The 22,428-nt window shown below is 45.9% G+C and overlaps 1 protein-coding gene across 3 annotated transcripts in view; it reads left to right on the forward strand.

The window, feature by feature from the left end:
• Nucleotides 1-20,971, forward strand: part of CNNM2 (cyclin and CBS domain divalent metal cation transport mediator 2) — a 118,480-nt gene extending 97,509 nt beyond the window's left edge. Inside the window, exons 4-8 of one of the 3 annotated variants that reach the window (XM_068197953.1) lie at nucleotides 1,285-1,454; nucleotides 4,324-4,417; nucleotides 6,928-6,993; nucleotides 10,597-10,781; nucleotides 12,984-20,971. In XM_068197953.1, the coding sequence (XP_068054054.1) occupies nucleotides 1,285-1,454; nucleotides 4,324-4,417; nucleotides 6,928-6,993; nucleotides 10,597-10,781; nucleotides 12,984-13,193 (725 nt within the window). In that variant the 3' untranslated portion in view covers nucleotides 13,194-20,971. Of the gene's footprint in view, nucleotides 1-1,284; nucleotides 1,455-4,323; nucleotides 4,418-6,927; nucleotides 6,994-10,596; nucleotides 10,782-12,983 lie in introns of those variants that run through there. The other 2 variants (XM_068197954.1, XR_011001471.1) reach the window with 2 other exon arrangements.
• The last annotated feature ends 1,457 nt before the right edge of the window (nucleotides 20,972-22,428 follow it).

A 22,428-nucleotide genomic window follows, 5' to 3' on the forward strand; every position in this document is an offset into this window, starting at 1 on the left:
CCTTTCAGATGGTCATCTTTTGCTGCCATGTTCAACATACATTCATGGGTGGAAAATTGTAAAGTTGCTTTGTCTGAAGTTTGCCAGCTCCACTTGGAAGTTAGTACTTCCCCTCCTCTAAGATGCAGTAACTGCCTGCCTAGATGCTCCTAGTCTGTCTTCATGCTTTATTTTGCTTCTGTGACTTGAAAGAAATATGTACATGATCGGTTATCACATCTCAGCTGAGGGGCAGTAATTCCTTAGAAGGCTCGGACTCCTACGGCTCATGTGCACATGAGCGTGTCCTTGGTGAAAGGAAGCAATTCAACAGGAAGATGTGGATTTAACAGCAAGCAAGGCGTTGTTCATGTAGTGTACAAGACTCGGTGGAGTTCCATAAGCACCTGCTCAACAGACATAGTCTTACAGTGCTGCTTCTCTACTTGTTTTGTGGATGAAAGGATTGTGTAGCTTAAATACAGGTCTGTCGGTGAAGCCACTGCTAAAAAAGATGAAAGCTACAGTTCTGGTTTCTCTGTTCTAAATTGAGAATAGTATCTTTAGCAGATGATGGGTCCTGTTCTGAAATGAGATGTTGGGAAAGCTTATCAATTTGCATGTGTAATTCTCGTCGTCCCTGGCTTACCTCTCCCACACAAGGATGAGCTTTTCTGCTTCAAACAGCTCCTGTTGGAAACACTGAAGATCAAGTGGATAGGGATTGTGTTCTGTGTGTCAGGCATTAATCCCACATGGCTTGAACTGACCTGTACTTTCACTCACTTTGAGTAACTCTTCCCATATGAACCATGGCAGCCCCAGTTGTGTCTTATTTGTGTAGAGCATCTCACTAGAGTAACTTTATAGGCCCCAAGCAGTAATTAATTAATTTGTTTTTAATTTTAATAAAGTGCAATAAATGCAGTGACTTTAATAGCTTTTAGGGAAGAAAAAAACAAATTCAGAGGTACTCTGTGCCCCAACTGTAAAGCTTTTCCATTTATACAACTCTGTGACTCAGAACTCTCAAGAGGGGAAGACCGTCTTTTTCTTTTCCCTTTCAGATGAAGACATGATTTTTGGTTGTTTTGAAAAATGCTTCAGTAATGGAAGTTGGGGTGCTACTGTGTTTTTTCCCCCCCCTTTACATATCTAACAGTCTCAAAAGACAGGAAGCCTGCAATTCCATAATGGACCTCTCTGCATCTGTGTGTCTTTTATAGGCAAATGCTTATTAACGAGTATTGCTGACTTCTTGCCAGGCATATGAGATGTAATGCCGAGTTGTATCTTGTGTTATAGAAGTAGAAGCATTTGGTCCATCCCAGATGTCAGAGAAGATCCTTCTCAGGCTGCTAAAACATCCCAACGTCATCCAGGAGCTGAAATATGATGAGAAGAACAAGAAAGCCCCAGAACACTACCTCTACCAGCGAAACAAGCCTGTCGACTACTTTGTTCTTATTTTACAGGTCAGACATGTGGTTGTGTAGATATGTGCTAAACCTTCTATCTCCTGTATCTCCTGATATACCCCCCTCTATACCTGTTCCAGTTGGTGAAGTTTGTCTTCTTTCAAACATGGGAGGGAAACTATGGCTCCTGGGAATTTCTGCCTCCTTTATGACCTTGCCAACCTTGAAGAGCTCACTCAGCTGCTTTCACCCTCAGTTAAACCAGTTGTGAAGGATAGAAAGCACTTCCCACTTTCAGTCATCCGCCAAAAGTTACTTAGGTTTTCACTATCCCAAGAATAGAGAGTGCAGAGGAATCCCCATTGGCATTGCTTGGAAAATAGGGGTGCAGAAAATGCCACGTCATAGGAATTTTGCCAGCGTACTTTATCTGCTGTGCCCTTTCCTTTTGCAGAAGGAGGCATGGGGAGTTTGATGGTTTAGAGAAATTGCATTTTTCTATGCAGTTTTGAAGTCTGTACTTGAGGTGTAGTGAGAGCACAAGTTTCAGTGGAGGCCTTGTGCCATCTACTGAACTGATGTCACCTCCTGCTACAGCCCAGCAGAATGCAGACCTTGGGAACCCTGCCATCCATGCCTTTATCCTGCCCTGAGATCCCTGCATTTGTGTGGCTTTTAGATTGGAGCCCTGGGTGGTGTGGGAGGACTGTCTTCCATGTGTTCTGTACAGGCTTGCTTCCAGTGCTGGCATCTCCCAGGTTTTGTTACTAGTCAGGAATGGTTGAATGGCTTAGGTAAAGCTTTACATAGAAATTTAGTTTCTATCTAGCACCATTTAAACAGGAATAGTCCTTTCAGAGAGATTTTGCTGGAAGGATTCTTCTCTGTCCTGCACAACTGAAAATAAGTTTTGGTTGTAAAAGCACAGGCATTGTAGCTGAAATTTTAACACAGGGCTTGAAATCCTAACATGGCCTTTAAAATAAGAAAGGGGTGGGCACGAGTTCAAATACTCTGTGATAAACAGCTGTGAGAGCACTGGGATATTATATTGTGGATTCAACATAATTCTGATATTAAAAAAAACCTTTTCCAAGAGTTTGTGGAGCCACTGGTAGCTCTTTAACTGCTCTTTCTTACATGCTGAATTGTTACAATCTGAAATATTCCAAAGGCAAGATAAACCTCCTGATGTAATGCTTCAAAGATGTAAGTGGAGAACATGGGAATACAAAAGAACAATCAGTTCTTCCTGCATTATTTTGCAATCAATAGATATTTAGTAAACACAACATGCCAGGTCTATAATGCATTTGGAAAAGCGAGTGTTGCAGTAAATACATACTGCAGAAATGGTAACAAGGTTGGTTCTGCCAGGATCAAGAGGGGATAAATACTCTGCTTTTGTTATTTAAATGGACTTGGACTTATTCTCTCACCCGGAGGGACCAAGAATGCCTTCACAGTAAATGCATGCCAGTAAACAAGTAAATGTATATTCTTCTTGTGTGTAACCAGTCTTTGCCTGGGTGACAAAATTGTACCTTTTGGAAGGCTTATAATGAAGAAATAAGCTACTTTTGTTTCACAGAGTGAAATAGGTTTTAAAAGGGATTTATATGAAGCTGTTGCTTGTGATAGCAGGAAAGTGGATTTGTGAGGGCACTCGTTTCCTGCTAGGCAGATTTTGTGCTTTTTCTCATCTGGGACAGACAGATAAACTGACTTGGTATTGGGGCTCATGCAGGTTGAGTTCATTATCACCTTTCTCTGTCCTTGTCCAGTACTGTAAATTTCAAGGCATGATTATTTATTTTAAGTGGGGCTTAATGAAATAAACACTTAGAAATAAATTCTACTTTTTGGCCTCATTTTCACCCAATTGTGTTCAGATTATGTTCAGTCTTCTTTGTACACCTGGGATGGACAGTCTGTCTCCCCTTCCCAACTTAGCCAGAGGAAAAGCATTGCAGGTAATTACGTTGTTCGCCTGAAATTCCAAATTTTGTGTAGTTCAGCCTGAAAGCTGGATGAGATCTCTTCTGTCTGCAGTGGTGTGCTCTGACTCTCAGTGCAGTAAGGATGGATGGACATGAAAAACAGGCCCCACTGAAAAGACAATTATTTTTGGCTACTTGTATGCCAGAGTGACTGGGATGTTTTACGTCTATGTTTGATGTGGTGGGTTCTGTTCTGGGGTCCTGTGTAGGACATAATGTTACACATTTGGTTGAGCCCACATCAGAAACAGGTGTACTTGCATGGTAGTGTAGTTTTGTACAGCTTGGGAAGCACTGAGGGTCTTTTGTAGGCAAGACTCTGCAAAGGAGCAGGATCTTAAGGGTGCTGGAATCTGTAAAACTGTTAGGAATCAAGAAGACCAAAGTAGCCCCAAGGCTGCTCCTTCAGGAATAAAGGCTTTATTTCTGTGGGAGTCTCATCAGTGTAGAGAGCCAGCCTCCTCACACATTATGTCCCATCTCCCTTCCTGTGTTTGTCTTAGAGGCAATTCTGTGTGGATGTGAGCTGTGCCCCAAAATGTCTAGATGCTTCAAGATCCCAGGTGATTGTGCTATGTTTAAGCTTGTTGTGCTACTGGGGGAGTATTTTTTCACTTTGCAGTATAGGAAAACAGCCTGGCAACACTTGGAGCAGAGCAATAGCACCAACCAAAGCTGTGTGGTGATCCTGATCCTGCTCCTCTGCAGAGACTTCTGCTGCCCACAAGGCATCAAGGGTAGCTCAGGGCACAAATGCCTGTTGCCCTTCAGGGTCTGTCCCTGTTCAGGCACTGTTACAAACTGCAGGGACCATGACACTACTTAGGGATGTCAGGCAAAACTATCTTTCAGGGCTCAAGTCTGATCTTGTGCCTTGAGACCCATGGTCCCTTTTAATTGCATCTCTCTCTCCTTTTCCTTAACAGGGGAAAGTGGAAGTGGAGGCTGGGAAAGAGGGGATGAAGTTTGAAGCTGGTGCTTTTTCCTACTATGGGGTGATGGCCCTCACAGCATCACCAGGTATGTCCTCTTATCTTCTGCTTCTGGAACAGTCTGAGCTCCTGCAGAGTCCTGCTCTGCTGTGTCTGTGGGACTGATGGCATTGGCACCTCCTTGCCAGCACAGCCTGCCACGGTGTCCCTGGGGGGACTGGCCGGTGGCGATGCTGGCACTGACCGCAGGAGCCAGCAGTTGGCAGTGGATTGCCAGCTCCCGGAGGATGTGAGTGTTGACTTTAGCAAGGGATATGGCTGGTACAGGTGGAAAGCTTTGTGGTTTTGCTCGCGGCAGGGTAACAGGGAGTGAATTAACGGGAATAAACAATTAGTGGCAGAGGGACATCTAGTGGTGTGAGGAGCAACCGCCCGGTTAGTTCTCTTTACCAGTCTTGTGCCTAAAGCTGTCTGGAGAGAAAGGATGGAGCAGTGCCAGAAAAGCAACTGCTTCTGTCAGCTTGTGTGGAAATGTACCTGAGAAATCAGCAAGGGAGAAGAGGTGGTGTCTGAGGGTGAGTGTGAGCCACCTACCAGCACACAAGTGGTAGCCACACAAGCCACCACCTCGCTGGCACAGGTCAGGGAATTCTCATATAATCCACCAAGAGTTGGCTCCAATGCTACATTTCAGAATTTGGTGATGTATTTTATTGCCAGCAGTGTCACCACTTAGGTCTTGACCTCAGCTGGAAATGTACAGCCCTGCTGGGTGAGCTGGTGTTGGTCTTCTTCTGACACAAAGCCACTTGTTCAGCTCCAGGGAGAGATGTTTCACGTGCTGAAATTGTGCCCTGTCACAGCAGGCTTTACATCCCACTTGAGAGGCAGCTTGTTTTAATTGTACACTCAGGAGTGCTCCTTCACATGTGTGTACCTGTGTGTATGTACACTATCAAATAGTGGTGGAATGGAAATGGTTTTGTGAGTTATGAGTGTAACCTTGTTAGACTCTACAATCAGCAGCAGTTCTCTGGACCTCTGTGAGCTCACTTTTACACAGAAGACTGTAATTGTTCCTTGTAAAAAGCTCCTTGTAAAAAATTGATAAAAGTTCCTTAATGATGTGCACTTTAATTTAGTCAGTAGCTTATACTTTTTGAGATTTGAGATATTTTAAAGCATGCAGAGCACTAATTTGATTTTATCTCAGTAATCACAGCCATGTTCATGAGGAATTGTGAGACATGTACAACTGCATCATGCCCTCAGCTTTTGCAATATGGGCCAAGCATGGAGCCGGGGTGGTCAGGCATGGTCACTTCTGTCAGGCTTACACTTGGAAATCACCTGTGGCATCTCTGTTTTGCCAGTGTTGTTCAGTTTGAATGTTTTCATGTGTTGTTGGGTTTTGGGTTGGTTTTTTTTTATCTTCCTAACCCTCCCCACAACCATTCCAGTAGCCTCAAGTCCTATCAGGTCAAATGGTCTCCTCTTTATATGCCCTGAAATCCATCTTTAATTTCACCATGTGTCACTTAGGAATATGCAGTATTATAAAGTAATCTTGGCCAATCTTGGAATTACCTTCAGCTGGTTGGCTTTGGGGTTTTTTTTGTTTTGGTTTGGTTTTTGTTTGTTTGTTTTTGTTGTTGTTGTTTTGTTGTTGTTGTTTTGGGTTTTTTTTTACCTGTAGCAAATCCCTCATTTTTATTTTGTCGGCTTTGCCTCCAGGTTCAGGGAATTTGTTATGTGATGTCTTGTGGCATCCTGAGATTTCTGTTGAGATCAGCTCATAAAAATAAGTTCCTGTTGCTCTGTGTAGACAGGAAAGCTCAGGGAAAGTGTAAGTTATTGTGGAATGAAAGAAAACACCTTCTCTTCTGTAGGTCCTAAATAAATTACACGTGCTTGCTCTCCTCACCTGGAAGATGAAGCCACTAACTGTGGAGTAAAACACTAAAACCAAACAACAAAAAAACCAAAATAACCCCACAAACAAAACCACAGAAAAACAAACAAACAAACAAACAAAAAAAAACATCTAAGAAAATAGTGAAGCTTTTTTCTTTAACTACAGCTGAGGAGGGATTTGCAGTAATGGTGAACAGTACAATACCCATCCCAACAGGGATGAACTTGAGTCACAGCCTTACATTGTATTTTACTGGAAACTTGAAGAACTATGAAGTATCTTTTAGTTTTATTTTTCTAATTTGACTCCCATAAGGAAGAGCAGCCCTGAATGTTTTCTGGCTTATTTTAGTTCTTGCCTTGCAGGGTGGAGTGGGCACCACTGCTCCCTTTGAACTATTTCATGAGTGTACCTTGATGGACTATTTGGTGCTGGATAGTCATTTAAAACAGCAAGTGAAAATTATCCACTTCATTCCAATTCCTTGGTCTTTCTTTTTGGTTTATTTCTAAATTTGAGTGTGTTTTTTGGTTTTGCTTTTGATTTAACCCTTTGTTTTTCACAGTTGATTTGCACTTCTGGTTTTAGTTCATCAGTTTGTCAGCTGGCTCCTTCCCCTGTCGAGTGTGGATAGCTGCCGCCTTTCTGGTCGTGATCTCATCCTTTTTCTCTCCCTCTTCTAGTTCCCTTGTCCCTGTCTCGTACCTTTGTTGTCAGCAGAACAGAGTTGTTAGCAGCAGGTTCTCCAGGTAAATCTGCATGCTTCTATTTTCACCATTCTTGTGACTGCCCTGATGCCATAAAAAGTCAGCTGCAGTCTGTATTTGTCTGACCCCTTTGCTCATTAGGGAGAAGTCCAGCACAGAGTTGTGCCTCACAGGTAGGTATCCTGAACTTTTGCTTATGGTAACTGGTCAGTCATCAAAATGGGAAGAACTGAAAACATATTTAAGAAAATGTGCTTAGTAATGTGTGCTTGTTCTGTTTTCTCATATGGACACTGGTGGAAAATTAGGAGAGGAGATTTTTTAGAAGAATGTATCCTCCCCCCAAGCTGAGGCATAAAAAATTATGAAGAAAGTGCATTTGGCAGAGGAGAATGTATGCTGCTAAAGTGCCATAAAAGGAAAAGTTATTCAATGAAAGTATTTTATATTCTCATATGGTAAATTCTATGGTTTGTATACAGTCTGGCCATTTCAATTCCTGGAAAGCTTTGAGCTTTCTCTCAGGGAGGTTAATGCCAGGGACCAGCACAGTGATCTGCTGAGTGGATGGATTTGCAATGGAATGCACAAGAAGGTTGTGGGAGGACTTTCTGGTTCCTGTTGTGCTTAAGACCTTTCCTTGCTGTATCACCAAGCTGACTGGCACAGAAATTCCTTTGGAGAGCAGAGACCAAGAAGGAAACAAACTGGGCCAAAAAGAGCTCTGAGATGTGGTTGAGAGATTATAATTGGGAAGCATCAAGAACTGAGCTTAGCAGACACTGCATGCATGGAATGGTTGGGAAAAATGGAAACCCATCAATAAAGTCTTTAGGAAAGCAGAATCCTAAAACAGTTTGGGCCACAGTGAGCATATGTCTTCCTTTTGAAGTTTTTTCCTTTTTTTTTTTTTAATCTTTTCTCAGAACTAAAAGCAAACAAGATAATGGTATGCATATTTAAGTGAAACATCTCTTAAACATTAATACATATCATGCATTTTATACACTTTCACCATCTGCTTCCTCCATTTCGCCCTCTTTCTTTAACTTTAGAAAATGTATTTCATCATTGATCCCTAAATTATCTTCATGCACATCCTGAACAAACTGCAGGTTGTTGCCTTGCAGGGGATTTTTTTTCCTGCCCTGTTAGTTTCCTGCTGTAAAACACCAAAGAAGGGGGAGAAATTTAATCTCTCTTTAATTGAAGTACTTGGTGGCTCTCCTTTAAGCTTGGCAGCTTTGATTATCTTTCTTCGCTTGGTTCTTTTCTTTTGGCAAGACTTCTTTTTTTTACTTTTATTGTTCCTTTCCCATTCTACAAATAAATGTACACTTTGCACAGGTTGTTTCCAGTATAAATTCCAAGCATACTTTCATAGCTTTTCCCCCAGTTAAATGAAAAAAATTACAAAAAATAAACAAGGGAAAATAATAGTGGGAAGAATCTCCTTTGTAAGGAACTGATAGTGTAAGCCTGGTCACTGGTGCAATGTGGTACTAGTTTTGATGAAACTCAGACCTTTTGTGGGGTGCTTATGAAAATAATCCTGTTGTTTAAACACACATTCATAATACACTTGTACTGATGTCCATCTTGTGCCTTGTGCTCTTTATCCTCTCTATAGAAAGGTGAGAAGTGTGGGAAAACCTGGGTAGAGAAGCTCTAACATGGATCTGCCTGGTGTTTGTCATCTGTTCTTTCTGTACCCTTTCCTCTTCATTATCTTCTCTTATCTCTCCCTGAACTGAATGCAATCCAGAAATCATGTTGTTTCCTTCACATTTTTAGAAATCATATCTTTTTGTTCTGTCCTTTTGTCTCATCTCTCCTTTTTTTTTTTTTGTTTGTTTGTTTGTTATAATGCTTTGCCATGTTGCTCTATATCCTTTGTTTGTTAGTAATGTACTATAAGATCCCTGGTGGAAAGAAAAGGCAGATGCAAGTCACACTAGTGTAAAGTTGTTCCAGATGGAAGCCTTTATCCCAAGCAGCAGTGATGCTGTTCTTGTCACACAGAGCCATATTTTATGTATACAGATGGGAAAGAGGACAAATTCATCCAGCCTTCACAGTTCCTTGTTCTCCAGTGGGAATTTCAGCATCAAGCCCTGTGTGCAGGTAGAGTTTTGGCTCCTGGCAGCAGTTATTGCAGCCTGCTGTGGCTTTCAAGTTGGCAAGCTGGCACAAAGGAAAACCTTGCAAGGCTCTGAGTGCTTCCCCCTAAGCCTGCACTTGGTGTTGCCATAGGGACCTGCACTAATTCCATGGTGCAGAAATGGTGGGGAAATTATCAAGTTGTCAGAACCTGTATTTTTTTTTTGTTCCTCTTTTTAAAATTGCAAGAAAGACAACATCAGAAGGATTTTGAGTGGGAATAAGAATCAGGGCAATTCTGCATTCTAAAGTGTTAGCTATAGGAAAGGCTGGATTCAGAGATGTGGAACAGGCTGTGTTAAATTTAAGGGAGGTTTTTGAGTTTTTTAAATAAATAAAATTATGTGTAGTAAAATCTTCAAAAAATTTTGAAAAGCTTGTTAAGGGTATTTTTGTTGATTTGCTCAAGGAGACTTTATATCTTAAGATTATATGAAAATGATGCTTGAGAATGGGGATCATGTGGTGAGTAGCATAGTTTATATCAAGTTTGAGTTTGGGCTGGCTGAATGAGTTTTAAGTGCATTAAGATTCAAAAATTCTCTGGTCCCAAAGATAGTTCTTTGATCAGTATGTACTGTGTGTGTGTCCAGGGAGCAGCCCTTCTGCAGGAGGAAATCTCTCTTAGGATGTATTTCTGCCCTCCTATCATCTGGGTCACTGTGTGGGTGGAAGCCACGGATGCAGAATGTCTGTGGTGTCCCAAAAGCACGTTTGCTTTGGATAGACTGTGTCCAGTCACACTCACAGGGGACAGCTGCAAGGTCTTCAAGTGAAACCCTGCGGGACTTAAAGGCCAGTGGTGGAAAATGATGTCTGTAGTGTTCTCCTTTCCTGGACACAGTTTTTTCTCTCTTTTCTCTGTGGACTATTTTGTCTGTGTCACTGGCTGGCATGGAGTTTGCTTTCCTTCACTGAGGTTTTGCCACTTCAAGCGCTGAGAGAAAATGTTGAAGTGATTGTCATGTGCACTGCGCTCTGTCCACTGAGGACTCTGTTACTTCTCCTGAAAGTGTCTGCTCTAGCTGAGGGAACAAGGCATACGTAGGTATCAGATGAAATAGAAGGGGATAAGGTTCAGATGGGACTGACTGTGGATGAAAGTAACAGTGATTAAGAAAACAAATATATTAAGCATGGTCTGACTATCAAGAGCTCCTGTAAGGGAGGCTTGGGAAGTTACTTTTCTCTGGTAGTTTCTGCTCATCTGCTGAGGCACTGTGTTCTCAGGGCATGTCTGTTGCAGCATAAACAAGTACAGGTTTGTTTAGGGCATACTCAGTGATGTTGGCTGTCAGCTGTGGACTGAAAACGTACCATTTTTGAGGATAATTTGGTTGTTTAGCCACATATCTACTTATGAATGGATTAAGCATTTGCAGTTTATTTGTGCTACATCATAATTTATTATGTCCCTTTGAAACTGGTGACTTTGAAAGTTTTCTACTTGATTTAAGAAATCTCTTGCTCTTGCCTGTTTCCTAGCCGAAAACAAGTCTCCACCTCGGCCCTGTGGCTTGAATCACTCAGACTCTTTAAACCGGAGCGACCGCATCGACGCCGTGACCCCGACGTTAGGGAGCAGCAACAACCAGCTGAACGCGTCCTTCCTCCAAGTGTATGTTCCAGACTACTCAGTGAAAGCCCTCACAGACATTCAGTTTGTCAAGGTAGGAAAAAAGCTAGAAAGACCCCGCTGGAAAGTCGGGCTTGGCTGGTAGGATGGAGAGTCCGGGGAAGGGAATTCCATCTAGATTCTTCTGTGAGTAAATAGCATTATGAAAGCAGCTGTTTAAAGTTACTTTAAACTACTCTTTTTCCAATATCTGCTGTCCACTGATTTGTCTTCACTGTTCTTCTCATTTGGACTTGTAAGTAGGCTGGTCACATAATTTTCTGGATTTCAGGTCCTTTGAGGAAATATTATAGAAAATAACCTCTCTTCTTTTAGTCAAACCTATCCTCATGAAGTTTTGGACCCATTTGAAATGGAGACCCTTCATTATCAGACTGTCCTTTTCTAAAGGATGGGACATCTACTGTTGGTTGAAGTTTTTATTCACTTCTGATTTTGGTTTCAGTTTGGGGTTCTTGATCTTATTTTCCGACTTGCCATCCTTCTTCTGCTTGGAGAAGTCTTGGACATTTCTCTTTATCTTAACTTCACATGTACTAGGCTCATGTCTCATACTACCAGTGAGTTGCTGCATGAAATACAGCTCTGTCCCCCAGCATGGAGCATCCCACGCTGAAATGTGTGCGAGTCCTGTGGGAGAGGAAATCTAGCTGAGCTGAGGAACAGCTAATGCTGGCAGCAATTCCAGCCCAGCTGGGAGTCCAGGGAAGCTGATGTCCCATGGCCAGAAGTTGACACTGATGCTTTTCTTAAATTAAGTGCATGTTCACAGTTTGTTTGTATGCAACTCAAGTGATTTGTGAACTTAACTTCTGTTAGTTAATTCGATGTTAAGAATGTGGAATAGGGTAGACATACTAGAATGCTAAACTGAGTATTCTGTAGCCAGATTTTAAAAGGAGAGTAATGTCTTGCTGTCAAAACTTTGAGATGCAAGCGTACTGGTCAATGGTTCAATCCTTCAAGGATTACCTCAGTGGGTGTTTATCACTGGGCAATTGATTCTCACTACAGACTTCAATGGCTAATCTGCTGTACAGAGCAGCTGCTCACCCTATGCTGGTTTATGTGAAGTCCTTCCAAATCTCACTGTGCTCATACTGAGGCTAACGAATGTTAAACTGTCCTGGTATCTCTGCAGACAGACTTGCACACCTCTCTTTGCATCACTCTGCTTTACACATAGGTCAGAGTACGCAACATTAGTGTTTTCACTGTGCCACATGGTCATTCATTCAATTAATACCTTGTAAAACCAGGATTGTGACCTGCTCACGCATGTTTGGATTTTGCTTTTGGAGCTGTGACCTGGGCCATCTGACTCTGTCCATTTCCACTCCCTTTCTTGTGTTGCTACTGAAATTTACAGTTTTCTAAAAGTCATTTCATCTCTTCCACCTTCCTGCCTGCCAGGATCACTCACTGCTGTGGGCTCATAGGGCTGCCAGTGCACATGTACCCTGCTGCCTGTCCTGGCTGAGAAGGTTGGCCTGGAGGAGTTCACAGGGCTGGTTGCTTGTGGCTCCAGGAGATTCTGCCCTCCACCACCACGTGCAGATGTACAGGAGCTATGGGCTTCCCTGTCCCTGGGGCATTGTGGGCAGTGACACTCTGTGCTCTAGGCCAGCTCTTGTCATCACTGTTCTGCTGAGTGCAGACAGCTCTTGCAGAGACCAGTGGAAAACTTCATGGGTTGCTAATTTGGACTCATCTCTATGGGCATCCCAGTGTTTTCTAGACTCAAATGTCCTTATGTATAACACTGTAGCTCCTGCTGTGTTTGCTGGCCTAGACAAGAGCAGGAATGCTTCTACTTTATACTTGTTCTATAGAGCTGGCTTGGCTCTATAGAAACACTTAGAGCCTCACCAGGAGCTCACTGAAGTTGGGAGAAAGACTTCACTGATCTCTGGTTCTGGTCCTAAAGGTGTGCATGGTTGGAGGGAAATGGAGGTCTGATTTAAAAATCTCTGCATAGGAATAAATCCCTGCCTTTGAACAGCATGGTGATTGCACAGCACTGTTCTTCCACCCTCCCTGGAAATGTCACCATGCTGTGGGTGTTGAGCTGGGATGCTCTAGGCTTGCAAAGCACAGGGATGTTTTATGGAAACAGGTAAAGAGGGGTTAAGTGTGGTGATCTGGAAAGGGAGGAAACTTTATCTTCTCAGTGTGCTCCACAGGAGGCATAGAAGTGTGACTGACTTCTTTTGTTTCTTCCCTGTTCTTGGAGCAGATCTCAAGACAGCAGTACCAAAATGCCCTGATGGCATCCCGGATGGACAAAACACCTCAGTCCTCGGACAGTGAAAACACTAAAATCGAACTGACTCTTACGGAGCTGCACGATGGTTTGCCAGACGAGACAGCAAACCTGCTGAACGAACAGAACTGTGTGACTCACAACAAGCCCAACCACAGTATGCACAGTGAAGGAGCCATCTAGGAGCTGACTCCCCACAACCCACCCATCCCATCTCCTCAGCAGGACCAGCCCTCGCTCCTTCCTGCCTCCTCCCCGAGTGTGAACACCGTTAGTGTGTGCTTGCAACACTGCTGCATCCAGTGTTCTGAGACCAAAGACTTTTGCGTCCGTTCTGGGAGCAGAAGAGGAAGAAACAGGAAGAAAGGAGCAAAGAGCAAGAGAGACTAAAGACCCAAACGTAATTTGGGAATGGTGAGCCACCCTTGAGAACGATGAAAATTCTTCTTGCAAAGTAGAATTATGTTTATTTTTTATCTGTACTTTTGATCTTTGTTGGGTTTTTCCTCTTCAAACACATATGGGGAAGTTTAAAAGCTCCTCCATTATTTTTTCAAGAGAGATCATGTTTTTAAAAAGTGTTTTGCAGAGTTTTAAATTGTTTCTGTCCCTCATGAACCTCAAATGGGCTCTGTCATGGTTTTGTGAATTGACTCCAATGTCCTTAGGTCTCTTCTCACCCCTTTGTGGTCCTTTTTGTTACCCTGTTGAAAAAGTTAGTAACTGGTACTTGTATGTTATTTGTGTCCTAAGAAGGAGCAAGCTTCAAGGAGCCTCTGCTTTCAGCCACCTGGAGGACCAAGAGATGAACATTATTACATTCTTGCAGTTAATTTTCAGGGAAGGAGTGGTTACTTTGGTATTTAATAATGTTTCAAATTTCAGAAGGTTTCTTTGTTAAACAGGCAAAAGCATTGTTACACTTACAGTTTTGCAACCTCCAAAACCTTTGTGTATGTTGAAGATGATACTGGGGGGAAGGAATTAATTAGCAAAACTGCAGTCTCATGAAGTGAAAGCCGGGTGTGATATGCCATAGTGAAATAACTGGGTGATTTTTCATTGATGTTCCTGACAATTGCATGGAGAAGTAATGTGTGCGCCCTGAGCCGCCAGGTCTTTAAACACTCCCGTGCTGTAGCGGTCTGTGCACCGTTAGCTTGGCCAGAGCAGATGGTGCAGCCTTTGCTGAGTATCAGAACATCAGTCCCCATCCCCCCTGTAATCTCTAATATTAACACAGAAGATGCTGCTACAATTACAGCCAAAGTACGTGCTCCAGGTGACAGTAAACCTCTGCCAGTGCAAGGATGGGCGCTGCTGAGGAGCCAGAACCATCCTCTCCTCTCCAAGAGCTGACAAAACTTTCCAGACGCGAGTGTATTGCACTTCAGGGATTCAGAGAGGTTCATTTCCAGGCTGTTCCCAGCCACATTCATTCCTTTGAGTGGCTTCAGTGCATTTCCTTCTCTCTTGCCCCTTTTAACAGCCATTGTAGGGATTACCAAGGTAGCAGAGCAGAGAGCCTCCCACCCAGCTGCCACCAGTGCAGGGCAACACCTGCCTTGGGTAGCAGAAACCAATTCTTCCACCCCAAAACCCTGGATGCAGACTGGGTGCCAGCAAGAGGCACCCTATGGCAGTTGTGCATCACCCATTTCCACGGATGGAGTCTAAGTCCTCAAATGAATAAAAAAAGAAAGTTGTCCCCCCTAGTTCTCTCCCCTTCCAATACTGTCTCAAACACAATGTGAACATCAGTATCTGGATTGATAAATCAGGCTTTGTGGTTTCTCTGATTCAAGACCCTGCTATGGCCCCTGACTATGTTGCGTTTCCCTTTCTTTACACATGGATAATCTCTTTGGGGACATCCAAAGAAGCCCCCAGCCCCAAATGCAACTGCGAGAGCTCTCTGTGCCTGCAGGCCTGCCCCATCTCTTGTGCTCACGAGCTGTGGAAGGCACTTGCTGCGAGTTCCCGTGGTCTGTCTGTGTGACTGGTGGCTGGAAAGGTGCAATATTCCATTGCAGGATCTCCCCATGGGAATTGGAGTGTGTGGTGTCAGAGCCAATTGGGTTTGCCTGTGTCCCTCCTCCTCCTCTCTCTTCCAGTTTCACGAAGCAGCCCTAATTTTTGCTGTCCACCCTGATGGGAGCCACCCATGAGGATGAAGCCCCCCTGCAATGGGCATAGAAATTGGACAGTATCCAACTTGTGCACCCAGTGAGGAGGAAACAGGCCTTCCAAAGCCTTGCTCTCACATGTAGCTTTTTGACTTTTTCCCATCCAAAAGTGTTTCCTTAGCCTCCATCCCACCCTTGCTCTGATGTGCACCAGCACTGCTGAGAGCACGCGGCTTGACAGCAGCACGGGCTGGCCAAAGCCTTGCGCCTTCCCAGAGAGCTGCCAATATTGCACCTTTCTCACACAGCAAAATGTCCAGATGTTACAGCGTTTGTCCTCGGCAAGGGACTCATCTCGCCAGTTTTTATCTAGTGTTGCTGAATGTAAAAGTTTGTTGGAAGTGTTTGACACGGTGGTGAACTTGAGATGCAGTATCCATTTTGTCAAACCTGCCAAAGGAGGGAAGGCTCAAGTCAAGGCAGCTCTCTGGGAGGAGGTTGCTCACTGGATCTGACTTCTGCTTCTTATGGCAGGTTAAGGATTTGTTTCAATGTCTGTTTCCCAAAAAAAAAAAAAAAAAAAAAAGAAAAAGGCAAAAAAAAAAAACCCGCCAATTTTTCCAACCAAAGCCATGTGATCCCAAAGCAAATACCTCCTGCTTCTGCCCATGCTGCACTGTTCCAAAATTTGCAGGCAATTTTTGCATGACTGTTTTTCATCATTTGTATAGATCAAATAATAGAAAGTGAAGTAATTTCACTTTATTTCCATAAAAGTAGTTGATTATAGATGTGTTTCATATGGAAAATACGTGCCTGACCCACAGGGGTTAGGAGCTGCTACTACTAATTAGCTTGAAGAACAAAGCATGGTCCTCTCCCTGGAGGGGAAAAAAATCCCGTCTCCCTGTTCTCAGGGTATTTTCAGTTTTACTGTTTAACACATGTGAGGGGTTCCCAGCCCTCCTGGTGGGAACCATCACAGCAGAGGAGCCCCGTGCCCAGCTCAGGATCCCTCTGAGCGCTGGGACGGCGTTTGCCGATGCCAGGGCTTGGCTCTCCTGGCTGCAGTGGAGATGCCGTGGCATCCGACGCGTGCCCTTGCAGGGGTGTCCTGCCTGAGCAGATCTGCCCCCTGTGCCTCACCGGGCGCTTGGATGCCGTGCTGCAGTGCCATGAGGACACTCGGCCGGTCACCACAGCGCAGGGCACCAGCTGGTGGCTTTGGGAATCGTTGGACTTGACCTCAGACCTTGGCCAGGCTTTGACTTGTAGAAAGGATACTGCATCTTCCTATGTCAGCTCCTGCTGCTGCCTTTGTTCCCCTTGCCCGTCTGCCTCTGGGCGCAGGCAGCAGGGTGGAGGATGGCCTGTTGGCCAGGGGAGGCTGGGAGGGCATCTAGCCGTGGTTTCTACTGTCAGTACAATTTTGCACAAGAGTTCTTTGAAGTGAGGTTTTCAACACTAATATCTTAAATGCACAACTGTGAATTATATCTTTTACACTTCTGTTGGTTGAATTTCCTTTAAACAAAATGAACCTGAATCTGTTGTAACTATGATTTATTTTTTTAAATTCTGTGTATTGCCAAATCTTTGTAAAGAGTGAAGGAATGTTCTTGCTTTCCAGAGAGAATCTTTCTCCAAATGAGACTGACTCTGGTGGTGTGGAGATCATATGAAGCACATTATTTCTGAGAGGAGAGGGGCTCAGTGAGGGGCTTAGCAAACCAGCCTCAGCCACTCTGTGCCACAAGCTCAGACCCTTTGGAGTTTACAAAGTGCTTGTTGTATTCCCAGCTTGTCCACTCCCTGAAATCCCAGTGCAGCTGGAGACTGCTGCCCTGGAGGAGCTCTGGATGGGTTATCCCACAGTGGGATGAGGAATGCTGGCAGGGTGTCCGGACTGGCTGGTGAGTAGGGGCCCCAAAGCTGGTGTGGCAGGAAAAGGTGCTTCCCCCATCCAGATGCACCAGGAGAGCAAGGTCCACAGGGCAGATCCCTCTGCTCACCACTTCTTCTCCAAACCTGTGTCATGTATCGTTCCCTCTCACATTCTTTTTGCCCCTGTAAGCTCCTGCTCCAGACTATGCAGGAATGGGATGACGGTTGAGACCGATGCGGGGGCTGCTGGAGCTGGCTGCTGAAGGTGTGCAGTTTTGGGCCTTTTGGAGGAAGGGTTAGCCACTCATTCACATTGTGCTCACTTTTCTGTTCCTCCTCTCTTCTCCCGGACTCACTTCCCTTTTCCTCACCACTGGGGGCTTTTTTGTTTGTTTTTCTTTTCTTTAAGTGCCTTTTTGTGTGGGTGTAGCTGGCAAGAGTAGGAGTCTCAGGATATGGCCCTTTGCTCTCTGACCTGGAGAAGGCTCGGGGTAGCAGGGCGAGTTGCCCCGATGGCCCACACACATCACCCGTTGCTGCTTCTCAGCCTTCAAGGGCCAGCTTGGATGAGGATGAGATTTGGCACTGGTGGTGTCAGGCGCTGGTTCAAATCAGCCCAAAGAAAACCAAAGAGGTAGCTCTGTGTGAGGGGCTGCTTGGGCAGCGGTGGTGCTTCCTGTGATCTCTGCAGAGCTCAGCCAAGGGGGTGGGGGTGCCAATGGCAAAGAGCAGTCCTTTCCTCCTCGTGAGCATCCTGCGTGAGTATCCTACGTGATGGAGAACACAGCCACATTCTCCAGAACCCCTTAGAACATGCATCTTCCTTGTGCAGAATTATGTTCTCTATAGAAATCATTCCCACATGAAAGATGTACCATATTCTATACAGTATCTAATACATACATCAGTGGTTTTAAATCTAGTATCTGTGTACCAGTTGTCAAGTTATCCAGTGTCTGGATTACCAGTAGAAAACTGGGGCTGGGGGTGGGGAAGGATGCTGCAGAGTACCTCTTGTGATGCTGACTTGAGGCTTCATCCCAAAGGTGTCCCCCCAGCAGTGAGGGGTCCCTGTGTCCGCACTGTGCCCTGTCCCAAGGCAAGAACCCTGGCTGCGGTGTGGTACAGCCCCAGATGTGCTGCCCATCCCACCACCTGGCTCTACACCGGGGCTCTACATTGGGGCTCTACACAGACCAAAGAAGCACCTGTTCCCTGGATGCTGAGGGTTGGTTTGGCCCAGCAGTGAAATGATGAGCTCTACCAACACAATCGGGCATCTTCCCATGGCACGGGTGGGTGAGCAACCTTCATCTGACTTAGCCAGCAGGGAGGACAGGCTCTGCACCACAGGCTGGGCTGGGCAGCCACCCTCATCCCTGCATTTGGTCCATCAGCTGCAGGTCTCTTGTTGGTGTGATGTCTATGGTGATTCTGGCCTCACTCCCATGTGTGAGCAGCACAGGGGACCTGGACATCCGTGGCTTCGTGCAGAGCCCCCTCAACAAGCCAAGCTCTTGTCCTGGAGCCTGGCTTCATGCTGGGTTGTGTTCCTCTGGGGCCAGTCTCAGGGCTGCATCCAGATGAAGAGATGTTGTTGCTGTGGGTGCAAGGCGGTACAGTTGAGCTTTTCCATCTGGTGTGTGCATATTTTCCTGAGCTTCAGGGCTGGGAAGGGGTTGCTGGAAAGCTGCCTCCAGTCAGTGGCACGGTACAGGTGGTAGATGGAGTTGTTTCATAGGTTGGTAGCACTGAATTCAGTCAAAGTGATGTTTTCTTCTTGTTATCCTGAGATCAGACTCTATAGCAGTTCTTCACGTTGGAAATACGGTACTCAAAGCTGCTGGTCTTCTGTCTCCAGCTGAAAAACATCATTCTCCTCTCAGGTTTTGCCTTTGGGCTCTGTTTTCCTCTGAGCAGTGCTGATCACTAGGATCCTGCAGCAGATGTTGCCCTGGCTGCTCTTGCTTCTTCAGTGCAGATTTCTGGCCAAGGACGTGCTTGGTGTTTGATCCTCCCCCAGAAGCAGAGGTTTGACTGGACTCGGTAGAAGTGGTCTGTCATGGAACCAGGCTAGAGGTTTGTCAGCTGTTGTGAGCCTGAAACATGCAAAGGCTGCAGGTGGCTCCAATGCTCCAGGAGTAGATTTGTTTTCTTTGTTGTCTTCTCCAGAAAGCAGCGTGGCAGTTGTTTGGTAGCAGGATTTGTTGGGGAAGAAGGGCTTGTCCCAGCATTCGGGACAAACCTTCTCAACCGTTTGCTGATCACAGAGCTTTAAAGTAGAAGGTGGTGTTTTATCCTCTGGGCATCACTGTTGAACCAAATGCTTCCAAGTACAAGTGAAAAACTAGTTGGTGTCAGATGCCTTTAATTGGAAGTGCCAATATGGAATGCATGTCCCAAAGATCGCTGTGGGAGAGTGAGGGGTTCCTGATGAGCTCCTCTAATTAGAAGTGACAAACTGGTGAGGCCTAGATCAGCTCTAGAGTCATTCCTGCTTTAAAGTCTCAGGTGCAGCGGGCTGGGCTGGGCTGGGCTGGTGGGTTTTCACCCAGGGTAAACGCTCTGTTCCCCTGCATTGTGTTGGCTTGGATTCAGCAGTGTGGCTTCTGTGACAGCTGTGTTCAGATCGGCCACAGCTGCTCCTCTGCTTCACTCGCTGAGCTTCAGCTGAGTGTTTGGGAAGATGAGAAGGAGGAGCAGCAGTCAGGAACGGGCCATGCTGCAGCCATTCTGTCTTAATTTCTCACACTGAGAGTAGGAGATGCTGCTCAAGGGACTCTGCCTTCCTCGGAGATCACATGGAATTTGGAGAGTTGAATCCTACCAGGACCCCAGCAGCAGTGCTGTGGTCCCATTTGATCCACGTTCTCCTGAACACAAGGGTGGCTTACCAGTAGTTCAGGGTCAGGCCTTGCTGAAGGACCTCAGAGCTCTTGGCTTTTTTTTTTCTCCAGCAGAGCCAGCCTTGACACCTGAATCACTGGGCAGGTGCCTGGATGCCAAACACAGTGAATCTGAAACCCCAAATACTTGAGATGCGTTCCTGGAAGCCATGAGCAGCTGGTGCTCAGCAGCCAGAGGTCTTACACCAAACCTTTCTCCTTCCTGGCTGCCCCAAGCCCTGTCCTGGCTGCTGCTGGCTCGGCCTTGGTCCCCCCATTCCAGAGAGTGGTGGTTCTCCCTTTGCAGTGCGTTTTCATGGCTGTCTGATCCCACTCCAGCCAGCTCTTCCCTGTGTCTTATTTGCCATCATATGTGGTCTTTGCGAATTGTATCATATTGTACATGACTTCGGGTTTCCAGAGTTGTAGTATTCTGACTACAGTATTTTTGTGTGTGTACATAAACCTGAATAAGCACAACTGAAATCCTGAATGAAGTGTATACGTTTCATATACTGATTGTCATACAAATTAATTTTATAATTATTCCAATTTTGTTGTAGATTTCCAATCTTTCCTATTTATTTTGTACCAGATTTATTTGTATATTTTGTGATTTTGTTTTAAAGCATTTTGTTTATTTCTATTCTTTTTAGATAAATGATGATTTTTTTTTTCTGTTGAACATTCCAGTTTATGCATTTTTCCCTCCTCTATGCTTCTCCCTCATTTCCAAGGGACAGATTTTGGCATGTGGGTGGTGGGGCTGATGTTTGTGATCCTGTACCCAGATCTCTCCTACTGGCACATTTAACAGTCTTTAATCTCCACTTCAGCTGCCAAGAGCCACAGAGAGGCCGGATCTTGTTCCTTTAGAGGCAGGTGTTGCTCTTCGCTTTGGTGGGTCTGGGCCTGTAAGTCCTCAGGTTGGGGAGGGCTGTGCTGGTGGCTTTGCTGATCAGGGGCTGGCTGGGAAGCTGGTGGCAATGGCAAGCAGCTGGCTTTTTGAAGTTCCCTCCAGGGTGAGGGTCTTTTTCTTTCAGTAATAAAAACCCCTTATTTACAACGTGCTCTCCGTAGGTCATGTTTGTCTCTAAGCGTAGATGCCGTCTGTCTGTAGGCGTCTTCCTGCCAGGCGGGCCGTGACTGGGGGTCTCCAGTGAGGGATGTGGCTGGGGATGACGGCGACTCCGTGGGACGGGAGAAGGTTGATGGAGTGAGTTGGTCCATCCCCCTGCACTTGGGTTCCCTGCCTTCTCCCCTCATGTTGGGGTTTTGGCAGTGGAGCTATGTGGAGCCTGCAGCAACAGAGACATTTCTGAGCAGGACAGCGAGCCTGTGCTTAGTCCCTTGTCCATTACTTCCAGCTCACACTGGTGGAGGAACAGCCCCTTTCCTGTGTGTCAGATACAGCCCTGCCATGTGCCCATATTGTGCTTCTGCCATCCCTCAGCCCCTCTCCTCTTCACAGCTGTTCCACCTGGCTGCTCTCCTTGCGCCCAGCTTTCGTCACGCTCAGCTCTTGAGCTGCCATACACTGGGTTAGCAAGATGGGCAGCAGCTGCTCAAACCTTGTGGGGATTTTTGCTGCACCCAGTGCAGCCTCTGTCCCTGCTTCTGTGCTGCAGGATGGCCCCATCCCTCTGGACCTCGCTCCCCCATGATGTATCAGCAGGACAGAGAGAGTGGCAGGTCCTTGAGGACTCCTGCTCCCCTGTGTGTGCCTGTCCCTGGCAGCCAGTGGAGGGTGGTGGGATGCTAAAAGCACAATGGAGGTAGAATTAATGTGGAGGCCAACTTCAGGGCTGGCTCTGGTGGTAATGAACAGCAGGAATGAGGAGCAGGATAGAGAGCACCCAGCACTTCTGGAAGGGAGGGTGTAAGAAGCCAGGTCCCATCAGGGAGGTGGGATGGGTTTTGGCTGCTAGGTCCAGGCTGCTGTGGAAGCAGGGCAGGAGCAGTGCCCAAAGCTGTACCCAGGGCTCTGTGTACTCAAGGCTCCAGCAGTACCTCCTGCCATGGCCAGGCTCTGCATCCTAGTGGCCCACAGGGATGGTCTCCTGGAGGGAAAGCACCTTTGTGCAGGGCCAGGGTAGACCGATGGCTCTGCACTTATGGATTTCTTTATCCGTGTTTGTCATGCTGGGGCTTCAGGCCAGAGGTTGGAATGGCTGCTGCTCAGAGACTGGCACAGGGCTTTGCACCCTCCATCATGGCTGGGCATATCCTGATACGGAGTGCAGCTGGGCCTTGCTCTGCAGAGTGAGGAGGTGGCATAAAGGAGGAGGAGCTGGGAGCAGCTCTGATGACTGTGACCTGGTCAGAAGTGGCAGTGCCCAACACACGATGTCTGCAGGGCTGTGGCGAAGGGCAGTGAGCCTTGGCTTCCTGTCTCTGGTAGGGTTTGGTTTGTGCAGCCCCTGTGAGCCCCCTCTGGCTCCACAGAGCAGGGAAGGTGGATGTGAGGTGGTGGGGAAAGTGGGAGAAACCAGAAATCAGGTCAGCAAGAGCTCGGGATAGGGG

The sequence above is a fragment of the Anomalospiza imberbis genome, chromosome 8, assembly GCF_031753505.1.
Source record: "Anomalospiza imberbis isolate Cuckoo-Finch-1a 21T00152 chromosome 8, ASM3175350v1, whole genome shotgun sequence".
NCBI classification, from domain to species: Eukaryota; Metazoa; Chordata; class Aves; order Passeriformes; family Viduidae; genus Anomalospiza; species Anomalospiza imberbis.